Source organism: Leuciscus leuciscus (genome assembly GCF_965113295.1).
Source record: "Leuciscus leuciscus genome assembly, chromosome: 15".
NCBI lineage: Eukaryota > Metazoa > Chordata > Actinopteri > Cypriniformes > Leuciscidae > Leuciscus > Leuciscus leuciscus.
In genome coordinates, this window is record NC_138739.1 from 21,060,370 (window position 1) to 21,081,237 (window position 20,868).

At 40.2% G+C, this 20,868-nt stretch overlaps 2 protein-coding genes across 2 annotated transcripts in view; one reads left to right on the forward strand and one right to left on the reverse strand.

The window, feature by feature from the left end:
- The window catches only part of LOC309474978 (uncharacterized protein), a 187,677-nt gene that overhangs the window by 41,190 nt on the left and 125,619 nt on the right, over nucleotides 1-20,868 (reverse strand). The gene's annotated exons all lie outside the window — the stretch shown is intronic.
- The window catches only part of LOC309475646 (uncharacterized protein), a 36,663-nt gene continuing 34,826 nt past the window's right edge, over nucleotides 19,032-20,868 (forward strand). The window contains exon 1 of the mRNA XM_082138545.1: nucleotides 19,032-19,216. Coding sequence (XP_081994671.1) covers nucleotides 19,174-19,216 — 43 coding nt within the window. The 5' untranslated portion in view covers nucleotides 19,032-19,173. The remainder of the gene's footprint in view (nucleotides 19,217-20,868) is intronic.

Below are 20,868 nucleotides of genomic sequence, written 5' to 3' on the forward strand. Positions count from 1 at the left end.
TGATCACATGTGTGCGGCTTCTCTCCAGTGTGGATTTTCATGTGTTCATTAAGGTGTCCTTTTTGTGTGAAACTCTTCCCACACTGATCACATGTGTGCAGATTCTCTCCAGTGTGGATTTTCATGTGAATATTAAGGTGTCCTTTGTGTGAGAAACTCTTCCCACACTGATCATCACATGTGTGTGGTTTCTCTCCAGTGTGGATCCTCATGTGATTATTAAAGTTTCCTTTTTGTGTGAAACTCTTCCCACACTGATCACATGTGTACGGCTTCTCTACAGTGTGGATTTTCATGTGATGATTAAGGTGGCCTTTTTGTGTGAAACTCTTCCCACACTGATCACATGTGTGTGGTTTCTCTCCAGTGTGGATCCTCATGTGATTAATAAGGCTTCCTTTTTGTGTGAAACTCTTCCCACACTGATCACATGTGTGCGGCTTCTCTCCAGTGTGGATTCTCATGTGTCTCTTAAGGTTTTCTTTTAGTGTAAAACTCTTTCCACACTGCTCACATGCGTGTCGTTTCTCTCCAGTGTGTATCCTCATGTGTTCGTTAAAGTGATGTTTGTATGCAAAACTCTTCCCACACTGATCACATGTGTGCAGATTCTCTCCAGTGTGGATTTTCATGTGTACATTAAGGTTTCCTTTTTGTGTGAAACTCTTCCCACATTGATCACATGTGTGTGGTTTCTCTCCACTATGAACTGTCATGTGAAGTTTAAGACTTGTTTCGCTTGGGAATCTCTTTCCACAATGAAGGCAAGAATTTTTGTCTCTACTCAAAGATTTTTCTCCGATTTTGACATGATGATGTTTCTCATCTCTTTCACTCTGGTCTTCACTATCCTCATTCTGTTCACTTAAGCCTAAAATTAATTAAAACAAAGTTTTATTTTCATTCATCCATTCTCCAAACCAGTTATTCTATGTACAGTCGTGAGGGAGTTTATTTTCTGTATAACCTTAAACAATTAAAAGGAAATGTCATAAAGTTAACACTAATGTAACACAAGAACATAGACAACTGCAATACAATATTATGTATAGACACAAATCTCATGTTTCTGATACAATCTCTCAGATATTTAATTAATGTAATGATTTTTGTTTTATTATTAATTTACGGAGCCCCCCTAGTCCCACTTTGGCAAAAAAAAAATATTATAACTATCTTGTGGCCTCAAGATAGTAACTTGTGGCCTCAAGATAATAACTCGTGGCCTCAAGATAGTATCTCGTGGCCTCAAGATACTAACTCGTGGCCTCAAGATAGTATATCTCGTGGCCTCAAGATAGTAACTCGTGGCCTCAAGATAGTAACTCGTGGCCTCAAGATAGTAACTCGTGGCCTCAAGATACTAACTCGTGGCCACGAGAAAGTGAGTTTTTTTCAAGGCGAACGTTTCCATGTTAATGTTTCCATGGCGACGCGTCACGCGATACACCGCAGCCACAATAATACTGTATGACAGATGTGTCGCTTTTATTTCGATTTTCCTTTTTTATTCAAAATATTCACAAACTTGCTTACCATGTCATCAACTAGCCTATCTGATATTCCGATTCTCACATACGTGTAAGTGAGTGTGTTTAGTCGTTTAAAAACCTTTATAAATAATCTTGATCTATAATAACATGATGGGCGCTGCATGTGTCCGTCGGATTTACAGCACGTGAATTCATCAGTTTCTCCCGAAATAAATGCAAGAAAGTGGCCGGTGAACTGAGAAGAATAGAGTAAACTTTATAGTTCCTTGTCTTGCACTATGTTTGTCTAATATGAATAACACATGTCGGCAAATTATCTTTGAATAGATTGTTATTGCTGCTTCCACAGACATCAGTGTGTTTAACAAACTCCAAATGTATTGTTTTACTCGTGCTTATGTGTATTTAAATATCTGAAACCAAAAATAAACATTATGAAGTTGAAAAACTGCTTAGTTGTGATGACAGCGCTGAACGCGTCCGACTCTGGCTCGTTTAAAAACCTTTATAAATAATCTTGATCTATAATAACATGAGATGGGCGCTGCAATGTTGTCCTGTCAGTCGGATTTACAGCACGTAAATTCATCAGTTTCTCCCGAAATAAATGCAAGAAAGTGGCCGGTGAACTGAGAAGAATAGAGTAAACTTTATAGTTCCTTGTCTTGCACTATGTTTGTCTAATATGAATAACACATGTCGGCAAATTATCTTTGAATAGATTGTTATTGCTGCTTCCACAGACATCAGTGTGTTTTACAAACTCCAAATGTATTGTTTTACTCGTGCTTATGTGTATTTAAATATCTGAAACCAAAAATAAACATTATGAAGTTGAAAAAACTGCTTAGTTGTGATGACAGCGCTGAACGCGTCCGACTCTGGCTCAGCGCCAGCCAATGCGCGAAAGCACAGTTTGGATCTGGCAGCACTGAACATTCTAAATGTGGCGCCGTACTCTCAGGGGCTAGTTGATGACATGGTAAGCAAGTTTGTGAATATTTTGAATAAAAAAGGAAAAGCGAAATAAAAGCGACACATCTGTCATACAGTATTATTGTGGCTGCGGTGTATCGCGTGACGCGTCGCCATGGAAACATTAAAAGGAACGTTCGCCTTGAAAAAACTCACTTTCTCGTGGCCACGAGTTAGTATCTTGAGGCCACGAGTTACTTATCTTGAGGCCACGAGTTACTATCTTGAGGCCACGAGATATACTATCTTGAGGCCACGAGTTACTATCTTGAGGCCACGAGATACTATCTTGAGGCCACGAGTTACTATCTTGAGGCCACGAGTTATTATCTTGAGGCCACGAGTTACTATCTTGAGGCCACGAGTTACTATCTTGAGGCCACGAGTTACTATCTTGAGGCCACAAGATAGTTATAATAATTTTTTTTTGCCAAAGTGGGACTAGGGGGGCTCCGTATTAATAAAAAAAAAATGTACACAATCTTTTACACAAACTGTAGAAGTGTCTCAGTAACTTGTTTAATTTATAACTTTGTTGAAAAAGAAAATGAAAAAAACATAGAAAAGAACATTTCAGTTTCAGGCTCCAGTGTCCTGTATATTATTTGATACTTTAAACATGTTATTTCAAAGCTCTTTTAGTTCAATAAATTCAGTTTTATGAATTTAATATTCCTTACTCATTAATGACGAATCAAGAATAAACACCAACCTATTTGTTCTTCAGTATCTTCAGGTTTCATTCTGCAGGACTCTGGATCACTCATGTTCTCACTGTTCAGCTGTCTTCAATTCTAGACTGATGGGAATATTCCAGCATTTATATGTGGACTGCAGTGGGAGGAGCTTCAGGTTCTGTGGCAGGAACAGCAGATCTGCTCAAATCAAAAATAATCAGTTAGCAAACTGATGTTTTCATTATTGCACATGTAACCGGTGGCTCGCGACACCAGTTATAAAATCACTTTTCTGCGTTGTGAAGACAGACACGGGACAACAGGCGGCGGTTTCACTGGGTTTTACTCTCTGAGATCTGATGTAAAACAAATAAAAGCAGCCTCTGAGTACAATCACCCTTATTTTGCTCTCTTCCATACAATTACAATGCCAAGAGCGAATACAGAGAAAACATACCTGATGTAAAACAAATAAAAGCAGCCTCTGAGTACAATCACCCTTATTTTGCTCTACAAAACAAATGTGACGTAGATTTAATTACCATGTGCTTTTCATCTCCACATATAGGCCAAAGACACAAATATAACTTAAATTGGGCAAAGTGACAAAAATAACCACACAGGTAAGTAAAATAACATAATACACATAATTTGCAATAAAGATATAGACATAAAAGCAACAATTAAAATAAAGATTAATGAGGATTAGCAGGAGCCAAAAATAGCCCACCTCTTCCATACAATTACAATGCCAAGAGGAAGAGGAGGGGACAAAACAGGAAATTATGTAGGCTCATGATGACATCACAGCAATTAAAGGGGAAAGATGCTCATTCAGGCAGGTACACCAGATATATGAAAAACCATTTTGTGAGAATTATAACAATCAATACACATGTTTTAACAGAACACTTTCTGTACCTGTTACACTCACCCCCCAGAATTCACACAAAATTCTTAGAGTATAACAAATAAAACACTGGTCACTTGAATTACATGGTCTACACTTTAAAAACAGTGAAGACACCACATAGAAAGTTACCCAAACAAGGGATACAAATATGGAGAAAGTTGGCCAAACTTCGACACATTTTGTAGGCATACACAAAGTGCCCATTACACTTTGAAAAACTCAGACCAGGTACATAAACAGGATTGATATACACAAAATAGAGAAGATTACACTTTGGTTGCGATGTATTACCAGAGATCGTGTAATATTATACACAAACCTATACATGAATAACAGGAGATACAGACTCCACACCAAGTAAGGTTTCGAGTTGAACCATTGACTCAATCAGCCTACGAACAGGTCTAAGTACTCTACCAAACCTGGTAGTGTAACGATCGTCAGAGTTATGGTCAACCAAAGGATCACGTGAACTGTCAGGAACAGGAACAGTAGAAAAGGCACTAGCTACAGTGTCAAGGTCAACAGAAAACTCATTTTGTGCTTCAGAAACAGTTTGAGAAGAATGGGATGAGACCCAAGAAGCAGTACGATCATCATCACAAACAGCAATGTGAGAAATGACAGACATGGACTCTGCATGTGACAAATCATCAGTGACAGGTAAGGTTGATTCAACCACATCACATACAGACTGAGAAGGTGTGGAACAAGGACCACCACTAGCACTTTCACCAACAGAAAAATCAGTTGAGGGCAAAGGAAGAAAGTTAACTGGCAACAATAGATTCCGATGTACCACTTTCTCATGACCAGATTTGTCACGGATCTTGTAAATGTGCAGGGAAGGTTTGGAGGCAACAACGGAATACATGGTGGGTTCCCATTTATCGGCAAGCTTCCGTTTACCTCTGCAGCCTTTGTTGGCAATGAGAACATGATCACCAACTGACAGAGGCAATCCTTTGACTCTCTTATTGTACTGATCAGACTGATGTTTTTGTTCTGCAGTAGAGTTCTTTTGGGCCAGCGCCATAGCAGACTTTAGATCACTGACAAGAGATTGAACATAGTCATTGTAATCACAGATTGACTCATCACGAAGCACGCTTTGAAACATAAGGTCAACAGGTAATCTCGGCACCCTCCCGAACATCAGGTAAAAAGGGGCAAACCCAGTTGTTTCATGGGCAGTGCAGTTATACATGAATGTCATTGTTTGTACCAACTGTGGCCACTTTTGCTTAGATCCGGGTGGAAGCGATCTCAACATGTTACCTAACGTTCTGTTAAACCTTTCAGTTCCACCATTCCCCATTGGGTGGTACGGGGAAGTCCGTGACTTGTCAACACCGGCAATATCAAGAAGCTCTGCTATCAGCTCACTCTCAAAATTTGCTCCCTGGTCCGAATGGATACGCTGGGGAAATCCATAGATACAAAAGAAGCCATCCCACAGTTTCTTAGCAACACTTTTAGCACATTGGTTTCAGCAAGGAAAAGCGTGAGCTAACTTGGTGAAATGATCCGTAATTACCAAGACATCCACAGATTTATTGTTCCTATCTTCAGCAGACCAGAAATCAATACAGATGAGCTCCAATGGGGCAATGGTCTTGATGCTCTCCAAGGGCGCTCTTGCTGCTGGCTCTGGAGTTTTACTCAGGACACAACGAACACAAGTCTTGACGTAATCACGCACATCACGTTCCATCCCAGGCCAATAGAACCTCTGGCGGGCTAAAGACAGGGTACGTGGCTGACCTTGGTGACCGGCCAGATCATGAACACCAGAGAGTGCTTGCTGTTTCATAGAGGCAGGCAGGACGAATTGAAACTTTTTATGCTTAGAGAGTGGATCTTTGACAGCTCTATACAGGATGCCATGAAGCAAACAGAGTTTTTCCCACTGCCTCAAAATCCTCAAAACTAGCAAATCCTCATTCGCACGCTCACGCCTGGTAGGTCTGCGCTTCCTGCTGACATAGAAAGCCACCCTCGAAATAACTGCGTCTTTGTGCTGCTGACACTGCAGTTCAGACAATGGAAAGGCATGGATTACGTCTTGACAGTCGGGAATCAAAGAAGTCAAATGATCACCCACGGATGTTGCTCTGGATGCAGCTCCTGAATCCCAATCATCACAGACAGACAAGATAGACGACACATCCTCAGAAGTCATGGAAGAGTTTATCTCAGAGCTTAGATTGAGGTCAGTTTCAAGTGTCTGCGGCTGGCACGTGAGATGGAATGTTTTCTGTACAGAATCATCTTCCACACTGTGAACATACTTCAACAGTTCAGAGTAAGGCTCGGACAGAAGTCGCTGACTCACTGGATAGACGAACGGGTCACGACTGAGTGCATCCGCCACGACATTCAACCTTCCAGGAACGTACTTGATCTTAAAGTTGTACGGGGCAAGTTTTGAAACCCAGCGCTGCTCACATGCATCCAGTTTAGGTTTTGTCAAGATGTAGGTAAGGGGATTGTTATCCGTCCACACGGTAAACTCATGACCTTTAAGCCAGTGACTGAACTTGTCGCACACTGCCCACTTGAGGGCCAAGAATTCTAGTCTGTGTGCAGGGTAATTGGCTTGGCTGCGGCTCAAAGACTTGCTGGCGAAGGCTATGGGACGTGCTTTGTCCTCACCACTGGGAACTTGAGAAAGTACTGCACCCAGGCCGTCCAACGATGCATCAGTGCAGAGAATAAATGGACGCTCAAAGTCAGGGTGTGCCAGGACCACGCTCTCGACAAGGGCTCTCTTTAACTCCTCGAAGGCGACATCACAATCAGGAGTCCAGTCCTGGGGAGACAACTCCCGATAAGTGCCAGATCGATTACGGCTACTTGTGCCTTTCGCCAAACGTTTTTGACCGGCCGTCAAATTGAACAATGGTTTTGCGACACGTGTACAGCCAGGGATGAAGCTCTGGTAATATAGAACCATGCCCAGAAATGATCTTAGTTTCTTTGGCGAAGGTGTGACATTATCTTCCTTCATCAGGTCATTCTTTTGAAAGGCTGAAATGACTGCTACCTTGTCTTCATCCACGGAAACTCCAGATCCGCTGATCACATGGCCCAGAAATTTGATGGAGCGCCTGAGAAAGTGACACTTTTTCGGAGCCAACTTCAAATTACTAGCTCTCAACCGTGAAAACACTACTTCCAAGCGTTTCAAAGCCTCCTCTTCAGAGCGGGCGAAATCCAGCAAATCATCTAGATAGCAAAGGAGGCTGGAAAAATTTAGATCTCCAAACACACTGAGCATCATGCGCATAAAGGATGCTGGGCTGTTACACAGGCCTTGGGGAAGACGGTTGTATTCGTAAAAGCCCATTGGTGTTGTAAATGCTGTGTAATGACGATCGGAAACATGGAGCGGGACGTTGTAAAATCCTGACGTCAAATCAACAGAGCTGAAGAGAAGATTGCCTCCTAGAGCAGCCAGGCAGTCTGCCTGATGAGGCAAAGGATGAGCATCCTTAATGGTCTTTGCATTAAGCCAGCGAAAGTCCGTACAGACTCTGAGAGATCCATCCTTCTTCCATACCATTACCAAAGGAGATGCATACTCGCTGACGGATTTGCTAATGATGCCTTTCTCTTCCATTTCAGAAAGTACCTCTCTCAACTTCTGGTAGTGGGCAGGAGGGGTTCGGCGATATGGCAGGCGAAACGGACGCTCATCGCTCAGATGAATTCGGTGGACAAAGTCTTTCACCTCTCCACAATCGAGTCTGTCTCTGGAGAAAACATCTTGATAGGACACGATAAGACTCGTCAACTGCTCCTTCCATGACTTTGAGACCTCACACTTTTCGATATCAATGTCCTCCAAACCATACTCATGCAGTGACCGCACAGGGTCAACAGGTGGAATAGACTTGGGGAAAGCTGCATCAGAAACTTGAGGTTTGCACACATCTTGTGACACTGTAACATCCTCCACTGCTAAACAAGGAGACACATCAGCCAGCTTAGCGTTACGTCGAAGAGTAATTGGAGACTGGGTGGGATTTAAGATCTTCATCGGCACCCATCGATCACCCCACATAGGAGTCACTACACGTCCAACAAGAACATGACGTGGCGCTGAACGTGACGTAGTGAGCTTCCTGGGGAGACATTAGTGTTAGCTGGTAGTTTTCCCCAGACAAGGTGCTCACACCTGGGAAGCAAGGTAACGGCCTGACAAAGCCTAACAGTGCCGAGCTTAGCGGGCTGTTGGGGACCAGACCAACGAGAAACACCACTCAAGAGCTCAAGAAATTCTTCACACTCAGAGTTGCTGTTTTGGCAGGAAATTAGTTCCCAGTATCTCTTTTCGGCTTTCATCTTCTGAAGCACACATTTGATTACATTACTGCCGATAATGAACTCATCCTTCTGTCCAGGCACTACTAAGGTTGGTACGATAAACTTGAACCCGTAGACTTCGATTTCCAGGTCATATGTGCACTTAGGCTAAGTAGTCAGACCACCGCAGCCCACCAGGACCACATTACCAGGAATCACTGAGGGTTGAGGGAGAACTCCATCGGCACACAACTTGGATTCACTTTCCATACTCAGTGTGCAAGCCATACTGCCAGAATCTAGCATACCATTCAGCACGGACTGGCCACTGACAGTCACAGGAGCATAAAAGAGTTCACTAGCTCCATCAATTTTCTGAGATCCCACATACAGCACTGTTTTGTCGGGTGGCAACAATTTGCAACTATTTACAAAAATCTCATGTGGGTCTGACTCATCTTTTAGGGGAAATACGCCACTGCCCATGTTATCCCCCTCCGCACATGGGCTATTTAGTTTAACTGAATGGCTGAAGGCGGCAGCTCAAGGCCTGTCGTCCTAGGACAATTGCTCTTAAAGTGTCCAGGTTTGAAGCAGTTACGACAAAGCCTCTGGCGCATACAATGAGTATGTGTAGTGTGCTCTTTAGATTGACATACTCTACATGCTGAGCTCAGACTGGGCTTGGGGTCTGAAGTTCTGACAGGACAGTTTGGGGTGGACAAGGACAGTGAGGCAGTGCAGAGAGATAAGACTTTGTCCATCATGCCAACCAACTGCTGCATACTAGCATCAGGAGTAAAAGGTGCAGCGTTGGGGTTCAACTGACCAGTTAAACTTGGTATCTGACTTGAGAGTTCAGGCTGTTTGGGAGAACTTGACACAGAATCGTCACAGACAGTTACAGTGTTCTGATGGCAAGCAGACACAGGCAATGAGCGTGAAGTTCTAGCAAAAGCTCTCTTCAGAGTCCTGCGATGACTATCCAGTCGCTCTTGAACTTCAGCAGCACTCCACTGTTCAGCAGGCTTGAACTGAAAAGACAAAGCAAGGCCAGGATCTGGACAGTGTGAGATAAACATCATAACAGCTTCAGTAGCAGGGTCCTCAACACACTTGTTCCGTCTACGCAAACACTCATCAGCCACATCAATCGCCTTATTGAGCCGTATCCAGTAGTCCATTGGGCTCTCGTCCGCCCTAGGCAGGGTGTTATAAAAGTCAGACATAGGCATATTTGAATACATCAACTCACTGAAATTGCGCTTCAGTATATCGAACACGGTGGTGGGGAGCACTGTAGCAGTCGGCCCAGGGAAGCTGCGCAAGGACACTTTGACTACATCTCTCGCTTTTCCAGCTAACCTGCTCAAAATGAGATCAGAGGCAGTTTCATCAGTGCATTTCTTTCTGGTCAAATAACTGTACATCAAATCTTCCCATTCATGTACAGTAAATGAATCACTTTGATCACCTCTAAAGAACAGTGGAGGCGCAACATCATGTTGGACAATGACTTTCAAATTAGAAGCATCAAAACATTCGCCTGAATGCTGTACATTTGACTTAGATTGCACTGGGCTGGGCTGTTGCGTTAAGTTGAGACTGGCTGAAATGCTTTCACCAATTTTCTGTGCCAAATCAGAAATAATACTCCCCAAAGACTCAGGGGTAACTACACGATCAGTGTTAGGTCGTGCAAAAGGGGTAGAACAAGCAGCGGGGCTCACAGAGGCACCAATTGCTGAATCAGATGCAAGTACATGGTCAATTTCTGCATTAAAGAATGTCCTCCCTCTCCCAAAACATCGAGGTGAAACTCCAGACATATTGTCAGGACGATTAAGAACAGCCCCACTACCCCTGCCTACTGGGAACATGGCACTAGGCCGTTGCACAGGGCTATAATTATCCTGACTAACAGTGTCCTCAAACATGACTCAGTTTGAATAGAGAAAAAAATTAAAATAAAAATAAATCAATGTAATAACAGTTTCAGAAAATGAGAAAGAAATAAGAACAAAACACTGAAATCACTTAATATGCAGATAAGTGTAGTTTGCAGAAATACTCATTTAGACTCTCAAAACAGTTCAGTGTGACGTTTCACGGAGGAAAACAAAGTATGTGACGATCACAAACACTCAGTCATCGAGTGTGCAGCAGCGCAAAAAAAAAGTTCAATACAGCTTTGCACGGAGAAGAGGAGAAAGAGAAAAAAAAAATCCAGTTTTGATCACAAAAACACTGTCATTGAGGAGCGTGCAGCAGCAAAAAAAAAGAAACGTTTTTTTTTCTAACACATCAAAGCCCTTACGGCGATCGTCATTAATAAAAATCTAAACAGTTTTTCATCACACCTCGTAAAAGGCAACCGTTCAACCTTTACCGTCTGTGATATGAGCAACAGAAGATAGAACACTGATGACGAGATCGGACGAGATGAAATGAGCTGCGGCCTCCGCGATCAGCGAAACACTCTCACATCCAGCGATCTTTCACGGCACACCGTCGTCTGTTGAAGCAGCAGCTCCGGCGATCGGTAATCAGACGATCATGCGAAATCCGAAGGGTTATGGCACCACGTGTAACCGGTGGCTCGCGACACCAGTTATAAAATCACTTTTCTGCGTTGTGAAGACAGACACGGGACAACAGGCGGCGGTTTCACTGGGTTTTACTCTCTGAGATCTGATGTAAAACAAATAAAAGCAGCCTCTGAGTACAATCACCCTTATTTTGCTCTCTTCCATACAATTACAATGCCAAGAGCGAATACAGAGAAAACATACCTGATGTAAAACAAATAAAAGCAGCCTCTGAGTACAATCACCCTTATTTTGCTCTACAAAACAAATGTGACGTAGATTTAATTACCATGTGCTTTTCATCTCCACATATAGGCCAAAGACACAAATATAACTTAAATTGGGCAAAGTGACAAAAATAACCACACAGGTAAGTAAAATAACATAATACACATAATTTGCAATAAAGATATAGACATAAAAGCAACAATTAAAATAAAGATTAATGAGGATTAGCAGGAGCCAAAAATAACCCACCTCTTCTATACAATTACAATGCCAAGAGGAAGAGGAGGGGACAAAACAGGAAATTATGTAGGCTCATGATGACATCACAGCAATTAAAGGGGAAAGATGCTCATTCAGGCAGGTACACCAGATATATGAAAAACCATTTTGTGAGAATTATAACAATCAATACACATGTTTTAACAGAACACTTTCTGTACCTGTTACACACACATTTTAATCATTCAGTGTTTTGTTTACATTTTCATAGATGGATAAAGTTACAAATAAAGTTATTTTATCTGTCATATGAACAAATGGACAAAGAAATAGAAAAATGGAAATAAATAAGGCCTACCATAATTAAACGATTCCATTTTCAAATATAAAAATATAGCAATATAGGCCTACATAAAAATAAAACAGAAGAATACATAAATTTGTAAGCAAAAAATAACACACCAATTCAGTTCAACTTCATTTATAGTTTTTGTTTGTTGGTTTTTAGATTTGTGTTGTTTTTGCATGAAAGATGGTTTATCACAGACTGAAATGAAATGATGTTAAAGAGATAGCCTATAGCTACTCACCGGGACGAATATCGGCGCGCGTTATTCGCCAGCGTTTTTCAATGCGGTTTTTTTTTGTGTTCACACCCAATTTTTTACAGTCTATGGTGACGATGAGCCGAGTGAACATGCAAATTCATTCCCTGACATTAGATGGCGCATAATGTAAATGATTTCAAAAGTGATAATGGTGTAGTTTGTTTCAGTTAGTCAGCACCTTTGAAATGAGCTTTAAGAGGCAGTTACATGTGATTGAAGGCATAATGAGTGAAGTCAAAAAATAGGAACTATTGACATGAAATCAGCAGCTCTGTTAACCGTGACACTCCTGAAACAAGCTTTACACGATCAACAGCAGAGGTCTCATTTTATTATACAAGTGATTTAAACAGATTATTTGAGTCATATTTTTTAAAGTATACAAAACTAATAAACGAATACTAAACGCTAACCTGCCACTAAATGATTATTCAGCTTGCAAACATCAGAAACGACGCGATTAAAACAACGCAGAACTGACCCGTGTTAGTAGCCTATATGTGTGTTTTATGGTAAATGTACGAAACTCTGTAAACTGCACAACTCACCTCAGAAGACTCGCGAGCGGGCTGGAGTCGCTGAATCATAACGACAAAAACAATAACACAAACAAAGAAACAGTGATGATTGCATGCTGAGCAGAGCTAGCTCTGTGAGTGTAGGAAAAACGTTGGTTTCGCCAGCCAGGTGTCGGTGATGACGTCACAACACATTAATGATCTTCAGCAACAGAGGAACTTGATAACTGGCTGCTATGGTCAGTTAAAGGGATAGTTCACTTTGAAATAAAATGTTGGTATGTTTTACCTCAAGGGCATCCAAGATGTAGGTGTCTTTTTTTCCGCAGTAGTTTCAATTTTGATATTTTTAGGTCAAACCGTTCTTGTCTGTCAGTCATATAATGCAGGTCGATGGTCACTGTCTCAAAACACAAGCACAGAGTCCAAATTAAAACAATTCCCCATCGTCCAAATTAAACAATTCCCCATCGTAAGTATACACATTGATGGCCTAAGACACGAAACGAGCGGTTTGTGTGAGAAAACGAACAGTATTTATATCGTTGTTATCTCTTGAACACAGCACACGTCCAAATGATCTGACGGCGCGGGCGGGTATAGATATATAAATAGATGTCGCCTTGGCTACTACAGTTCATTGGAACGAAACCGTAGCCAAGCGACATCTAGTGCATACATCTATACCCGCCCGCGGGGACGTGTGCTGTGTTCAAGAGATAACAACGATATAAATACTGTTCGTTTTCTCACACAAACCGCTCGTTTCGTGTCTTAGGCCATCAATGTGTACTTACGATGGGGAATTGTTTAATTTGGACGATGGGGAATTGTTTTAATTTGGACTCTGTGCTTGTGTTTTTGAGACAGTGACCATCGACCTGCATTATATGACTGACAGACAAGAACGGTTTGACCTAAAAATATCAAAATTGAAACTACTGCAGAAACAAAGACACCTACATCTTGGATGCCCTTGAGGTAAGCTAAAACATATCAAAAATTAATTTCAAAGTGAACTATCCCTTTAAGTGAATAACTGAAGGTCGGGACCTTTATTGAACCATAGGTACATTTATTATGATCACAGAAGATTGGTCATCTAAAGCGAGACCTGAAGGCAGCATAGAAAACTCCGGGTATAGGAAGTGGTCATATCTAAAATCACAGAATGGACTGTCGAACTGTCAAGCTTCTGATCCCACTGTTTGTGGCTAATTTAATTAGTGCATTTTTATGTTTCACACTAAGATTTCCAAACCAGCAGCTAATGGAAAAGGACGGCGCGATTTTCAGGGTGAAAATGAGAGAATCCAGAAGGTTGGATGAGGTAACCGAACAAAAACACTTTCAAAAAGCCTGTTGGTGCAGATGCAAGATTTACATGTAATTTTTTTTGTAAACCAAATACTGATACTGAAGAAGTTTGCATGACTTAATGAGAGAGCAGCAGATATGTTTAATTCATTTATTGAATCACAACAATGCTTAATCACACCAAATGAAATCCTATTTTCCTGAATTATCTGTTTTTTTTCAAACATGACTTTGTGTGTGTTGTGGAAATGATCTGAAATCAGTTTTATCTCATAGGACACACTGCTGTACTCTCCATGTGCTGTAGAGTGCAGCATTTAACATCCTTTACATCATTATAGAAGAGGACTTTATTCATACAGTGCACATGGTGGACAAAAGCAGTGAATGGTGGATTGAGTCTTACTGTGACAGTAATTGGTGTGAATCTCTCATGGACTGATGGAAACTCCTAACATATTACAATCTCTACCAGAAGTAAGGACACCTTTGATGGTCTTGTAGAAACTGCTTTCTTCCACCAACTCATGAACCATTTTATTTTCATTACATCCACAATTAGTTATTTTATCTTTGTGGCATTTAGGGTGAGATGGTTCACTGAGCACTCAACTTTATTATCTTTTTTTTTTTTTTTAAATAAATGTTACCGGTCTCAAACAGGGAAGGATGAGATATAGTAACTGTATAAAATGATGAGAAACACACATTAGTGTCTGCAGCATTCTGGCGCTTTCTTTTAATGACTTTTCAGGTAACAGGTAAGTATAACTCATTCAAAACAGGTCATGCATATACATAATTCAACTCACAGCATTTAAATGTATGTCCATTGAGTCAGCTAATGTAATATATCGGGTTGATTTGACCATTTCTCTTCTAGATTATACTTTTAAGCAACTTCAATAAACATCTGGAATGGATACAACTTTACATGTGTTTTGTCTTGTACCATCACACTGTGTTTCCACTCAACACTTTCAAGTTTTGCTTTATGTATTTTATATATAGGCCTATATATATATATATATATATATATATATATATATATATATATATATATATATATATATATATATATATATATATATATTGAAGTTCTGAATAAAGAGAAATCAGAATACATTCTATGAAACAAACAGAATAACTTCGATGGAATAACCAATCAATAATGATTAACAGTCTCACTTGATGTAGATAATGTTTTTTTTTTTTTTTTTACACTTACTACAAGTGTACATTTTAGAAAAACATCATTTTGAATTTCACTTTTCCACATAAACAAAATGGTGTGACTAACTCTATAGCACATTATACAGCTCAACCTGGAAAATCTATCAAGATTACACAAGAAATATAGTTAAACTGAACAAACAGAGTCTAAAAGCATTTATGAATGTCTCAAGTATCACTACTGATCGATATTGATCCATACAAAACATTTTACAAACCTCCTGTATAAAATGATGAGAAACACACATTAGTGTGTGCTGCAGCGTTCTGGCGCTTTTTTAAATGACTTTGCCCTTTGACCAGAACGTCATTTCTCATCGCTCTAAGTCTATGCAATGCGCCACCTACAGGCCTATTTCAGAATAAACTTAAATCTATATAACATTAGAATAACTTTTTTAGACTCTTGTAAATACTTAAACTGAATGAACTCAATACTCTTATCTTTCACTGTAATATTTTCAGTCCGTCACATAGGCCTATACAAGACGCAGAAACAACTAAAAACAACCTAAACGTATAATTTAAAAAAGTGCCTTACAAAATTGAACACTGGTTTGGTTTAAACAACCTCAGCAGCTTTGATCTTGAGAGAGAAAATAAAAAACAAGTGAGTTAACATACTGACATAACATCTGTCTCCACATCCCAATGAGTGATTGTATGAGTCATGGGTGGTTGCTAGCAGACAGATGAGGAAGCCGTATACGATTCAATTCAAAAGGTTTCTTCTCTACAGATCCAACAGAAAGGCAAACGGATAGCAACGAATAGCATGTGGATACAAAACATAAGGAGTCCAAACCAACGTGGCAGTATAGGCAAGCTAATGCACTTCAAGAATTCAAGAGAGCTTTTCGTTTGGCGTTATTCAGTACATCTCAGTGCAAGGGATACAATAATATCATCTTTACAGTAAGATCCCCCTTCCCCATATACTGTATATATTATACTACGCTGGAATGTTCACCACCTGAGACTGAGACTTCTCCTCCCATTTGTACCAGAGATGCTTGATTCCATCTCTTACGTCCTGCGCAGACGTCAACAGTGCAAATGGGTTGTAGTGTAGGTTGCCAGGCTGAGGTCACATATGGGTTGAGATTTGTATGATGTGTTGATTGTGTGAGTAGGGTGTTTCACACAAGATCTGGCAACTGTACAACCAGTACAGTATATTGATGTGATTATTCGTATGATGAGGTTTGGGTCATACAAATTACGCAAGTTCCCCAGATGAAAATACAGAACGGGAGGGTTGCAGGAGATGGGTGTGAAATATGGGAGACTCCGGGAAAAACGTTCTGACCGTGTTGACAGGTTTGATCATCAGACTTCTTGGTGCTGTTGCTGAGGGGCTGTTTGCTAATGAAAAAGGAAGAGTGGCAAATGGGGAAAGATAAGTGTATACAATTATAAAAACATTGCAAGTGCACCACAATGGAAAAGAAGTTTAAATAAAATGTATACATACATTTGATTGTTCCAAAAACGTACAATAATAAAAAAAGAAGAACCAATCATTATTTTAAATACCACCGCATAAAAAAAAAGAAAAAAAAAGTTTGTAACACAACAATTCTGACAATTAGGAAAATATTTCAAACATTTTTTACATGATTTTTGTAGGGAAAAAATATATATTTTTCTTTCACCCTATTAGTCATAGGTAATACTTGCCTGCTTGATCTTGTCTTTTCTTCATCCAACAACAGTACAGTAATATCTCTACTGTGAGTGCAGCCAGAACCAGGACTACATACATCGGCCATCGTGAGGGACGACCTGGTGCAGTCACGACTGGATATGGATACATATATTATTATGATCATATGTAGGCCTTAATTTCATATAAACTTCATTCAATAGACATTTTTAAGACCCAATTAATAGTCAAAATATTGACTATTTATTTGCCGATTGAATATCTATCTATTTATTTATAACAATATGCCATTGTTATGTCAAAATAGAGTTTTGTGGCATTTTGGATCACAACAAAATGCTAATTCTGTCATCATTTACTCTGCCTTATGTCGTTCCACACCTGTATGACTTTTGTTCTGTGGAACATAAAAGAAGACTTTTTTTTTCACAAACATATTCCACATAAGAAAGAAAGTCATACAGGTTTGGAACGACATTGGGGTCAGTAAATGATGACAGAATTTACATTGTTTGAGTGAACTATCCCTTTATTTACTGAATGAATTTTAAATGCATTTAAAATGTAGAATATTTCTGTTCTGGGAATATCAGCCTATAAATATTGATTGTTGCAAAAAGGGGCTCAAATTTCTTTCCAATGAATTGCTATATTTGCAATAAAAACTTCTCCTCCCTCTAATATTAAGCGACATAGTGGCTGCAAACTAAACTTGCATGGTTTTAAAAAATGAAGCATATTAATGAGTCTGAATGTGTCTCATCAACCTTATGAATAATCATTGGCCTAATATGAATATATTGAAAATCTCTACTCACCAGTAACAGAAACATTGAAAGCCTTTTTTGTGGTGCTGCTATTGACAATGACCTTCAGTCGATAAAGTCCAGAGTCTGTGGCTCTGATGTTCATGATGGTGAGAGATCCAGTCTGATTGTCAAACTGCAGTCGGTCCTTGAATGTTTCATTACATATACCGTAATACATAATGGGGTGCAGCAACTGAACTGTAGCCGAACAGTTATTAGGTCCAAATTTCTCCCACAGTATTAGATCCGTGGAGTGTTTTAAAGTAACACCAGTGTATAGAGTGACATATTCTCCCTCAGTTGCTGATACTGGCTCCACTCCATCCGCCTCGACAGCAAACACACCTGGAAAAACATTCAAGACAAGTGTCTCAATCACTCAATTTACTCACAACTTCTTTTTTTTAAATCTTAAAATAATTATTCCTCCCATTCTCCATTGGGAAGTATTTCGTAAATATGCCATCTGCAAACACCAGGGTAACTTATCCTCAACTAGAAAATAAATATGACCCAAAGATCACACATAAGCTGCAACATCCCTCCGCAATACCCGACAGTGACAGTGGAAACCTTGATGCTTCACACAAACACCTTCCTCTTTGAAGAACAATGTTCTCCATTAGGAGGGCAGTAAAACTCTAAGCAGTTGGAATCGTCTCGAAATGCTAAACAATTTTGAAAAACAATATAAAAAAACAGGACAATATCATGCCATTGTTATGTATTATGCACAATTTTATTACAAGCCTGTTACCCCATGTAGCCAATAGAGGGCAGCAAGTACACTTTAAATTATACATAAAATCTTTATAATTATATTTAAATGGATGAATAATGCCAAAATTGACCGATGCTTAAACTTTCATATCAAGTAGGATTTTCTTGCATAATACTAGGTTACTCCAGGGGATTACTCTGGAGTTACTTACCTCATAATATGCTAAAATGCACTTTTGCTAAATCTAAATAAATCGACTAAATCTACTTTAAATGAAATAGGTCAAGTAGGAGACATGTATACCTACGTGAAACTGTCCGATCCTTAGTAATCCGTGGATTATTATTGTGACAAAGTAAGAGAACTATAACAATTGTTTAATGGAAAAATGTGTCGGTCACATGTGGAAAGAAAGCACAAAAGTGTCTAAACCACAGCAGTGGGCGATGCTTTGCACTCTCTCAAGCACAGATAGACCTTTAACAGACACTCTCATTTAGGCCTTTTTTTTTCCTTTCCTTGTCTTTCTTTTTTTTTTTTTTTTTTTTGTTCTGTTGTGCAAATGCCCACACATAATCTGTTCCTGCAAAACTTCTCAGAGAGCTCTGAAGATTTTATTCTAATAAATAGGGATCATTTGAACATGCTTTCAAATATCAATAAGAGTATATTAGCTTGATGTGACTTCTTTTAATCAGCACAGAAAATACAATAAAAAGTTAGCAGTGTCTACAGATGTGCAGTGAGTGTATCACCAACATAACACCCCAAAACCACAGGACTGAGAAAGTAACAGGTTCACACAGTTGCAGTAATGAGAGTCATTGGCTGAACCTGCTCTTCCTTTTCCACTAAACTTTACAGAGACTCAACTAAAGTGATACTAGTCAGTCTTATACAATGCCCATGTGGACTGTCATCTTGTTTTTCATCTGTGTCCATGGTGAGTTATGTAATTAGGGCCCGAGCACCGATGGTGTGAGGACCCTCTTGGAATTGCTCTGTTTATTATTATTAGGGCCCAAGCCCTGAAAGGGCGAAGGCCCTATTGTTTTCGGTAGGATTATTTATTATTCGTATTCTTATTTTTCTGTCAACCTTTCGGGCACTTTTGAGACCCTTAACGTGCTCGAAAACTCTTGAAACTTTGCACACGGGTCAGAACCCGCGGCCATCAGGGCCGGGCTGAAGCTGGTACCCGGGCGTGGCAGGGGGGCTCGACAGCGCCCCCTTGAACGGGGTCCGAAAACTTGGTCCATAAATCAGACACGCTTGCATGTAATAATATGAAACTCGGTACACATATAGATCTCATCGGGCCGAACAACTTTCGTACTTTTACTTTTTACGCCAGCCCAACAGGAAGTCGGCTATTATGGGTTGTTTGGAAACGCATGCTGTGGAATTTAATGTACTCCTCCTAGGGAATTCATCCATTCGCCTCCAAACTCAGTCAGCATGAAGTCAAGACATTGAGGATGCTAAATTGCGGACAGATTTTTGATATCTCGAACGGTTTGGCCGTGGCGAGGACACGAATTGATGGCGAATAATGGAAACAGGAAGTGTGTTATAACTTCTGCATACATTAACTGATCTTGATTAAACTTCAGCAGTGTGTTCGTTGTAAGAGGCCGATCACATGGATGTGACTATTGTGAGTCAAAGTTATAGCGCCACCAACTGGCAGCAGGAAGTGTGTCCCTTTCAAAATGCTTTGAAATCACCCTCTTATTTTTACCCGATTTGCTTCAAAGTTTATGTGTATAATGTAAACACACGGCAGATGTAGACCTGTGAAAGGATTTTTGATATCTTTAATACTGTTGCCATGGCAACGCTTCAAACTTTAATATTCTTTTTTGATGCTTTTGAGACTCTTAACATACTTGAAATTGGATGAAACTCGACAGACACATCACATTTATTAGCCCGTAGACATGTGCAAAGTTTCAGAAACGGGCGTGGTGAGGGGCTCAGTAGCGCCACCTTTAGTCATAAGTGGGTGGGTTAGTTTTATCAACAACAACAAAACTTGGTATGTGTATTGTTCTCATCAAGACGGACAACTTTCTAATTGACATTAACGATCTCCGACCAACTGGAAGAGAGATATTTTGATTTGAATGTGGATTTTCTGAAGAATTTTCTCTCCCTCTCTCTGTGTCTCTGTGTGTGTGAGGGGAGGGGGGATTTGACTATTGCTTTTATATTGTTAATCAAGGTTTCAGGGGCTTTTGGGGTCCTTAACGTGCTCAAAAACTCTTGAAACTTTGCACACAAGTCAGAACCCCCTGCCATCAGGGACGGGCTGAAGCTGGTACCCGGGCGTGGCTGGGGGGCTCAACAGCGCCCCCTTGAACGGGGTTCTAAAACTTGGTCCATATATCAAACACGCTTGCATGAATTAATATGAAACTCGGTACACATATAGATCTCATTGTGCCGAACAACTTTCCCCTGGTCAAGTTTTACGCCAGCCCAACAGGAAGTCGGCTATTATGGGTTGTTTGGAAAACGCTTGCTGTGGAATGTGAAATACTCCTCCTAGAAAATTCACCGTGTCCCCTCCAAACTCGGTGTGCATGTAGTCAA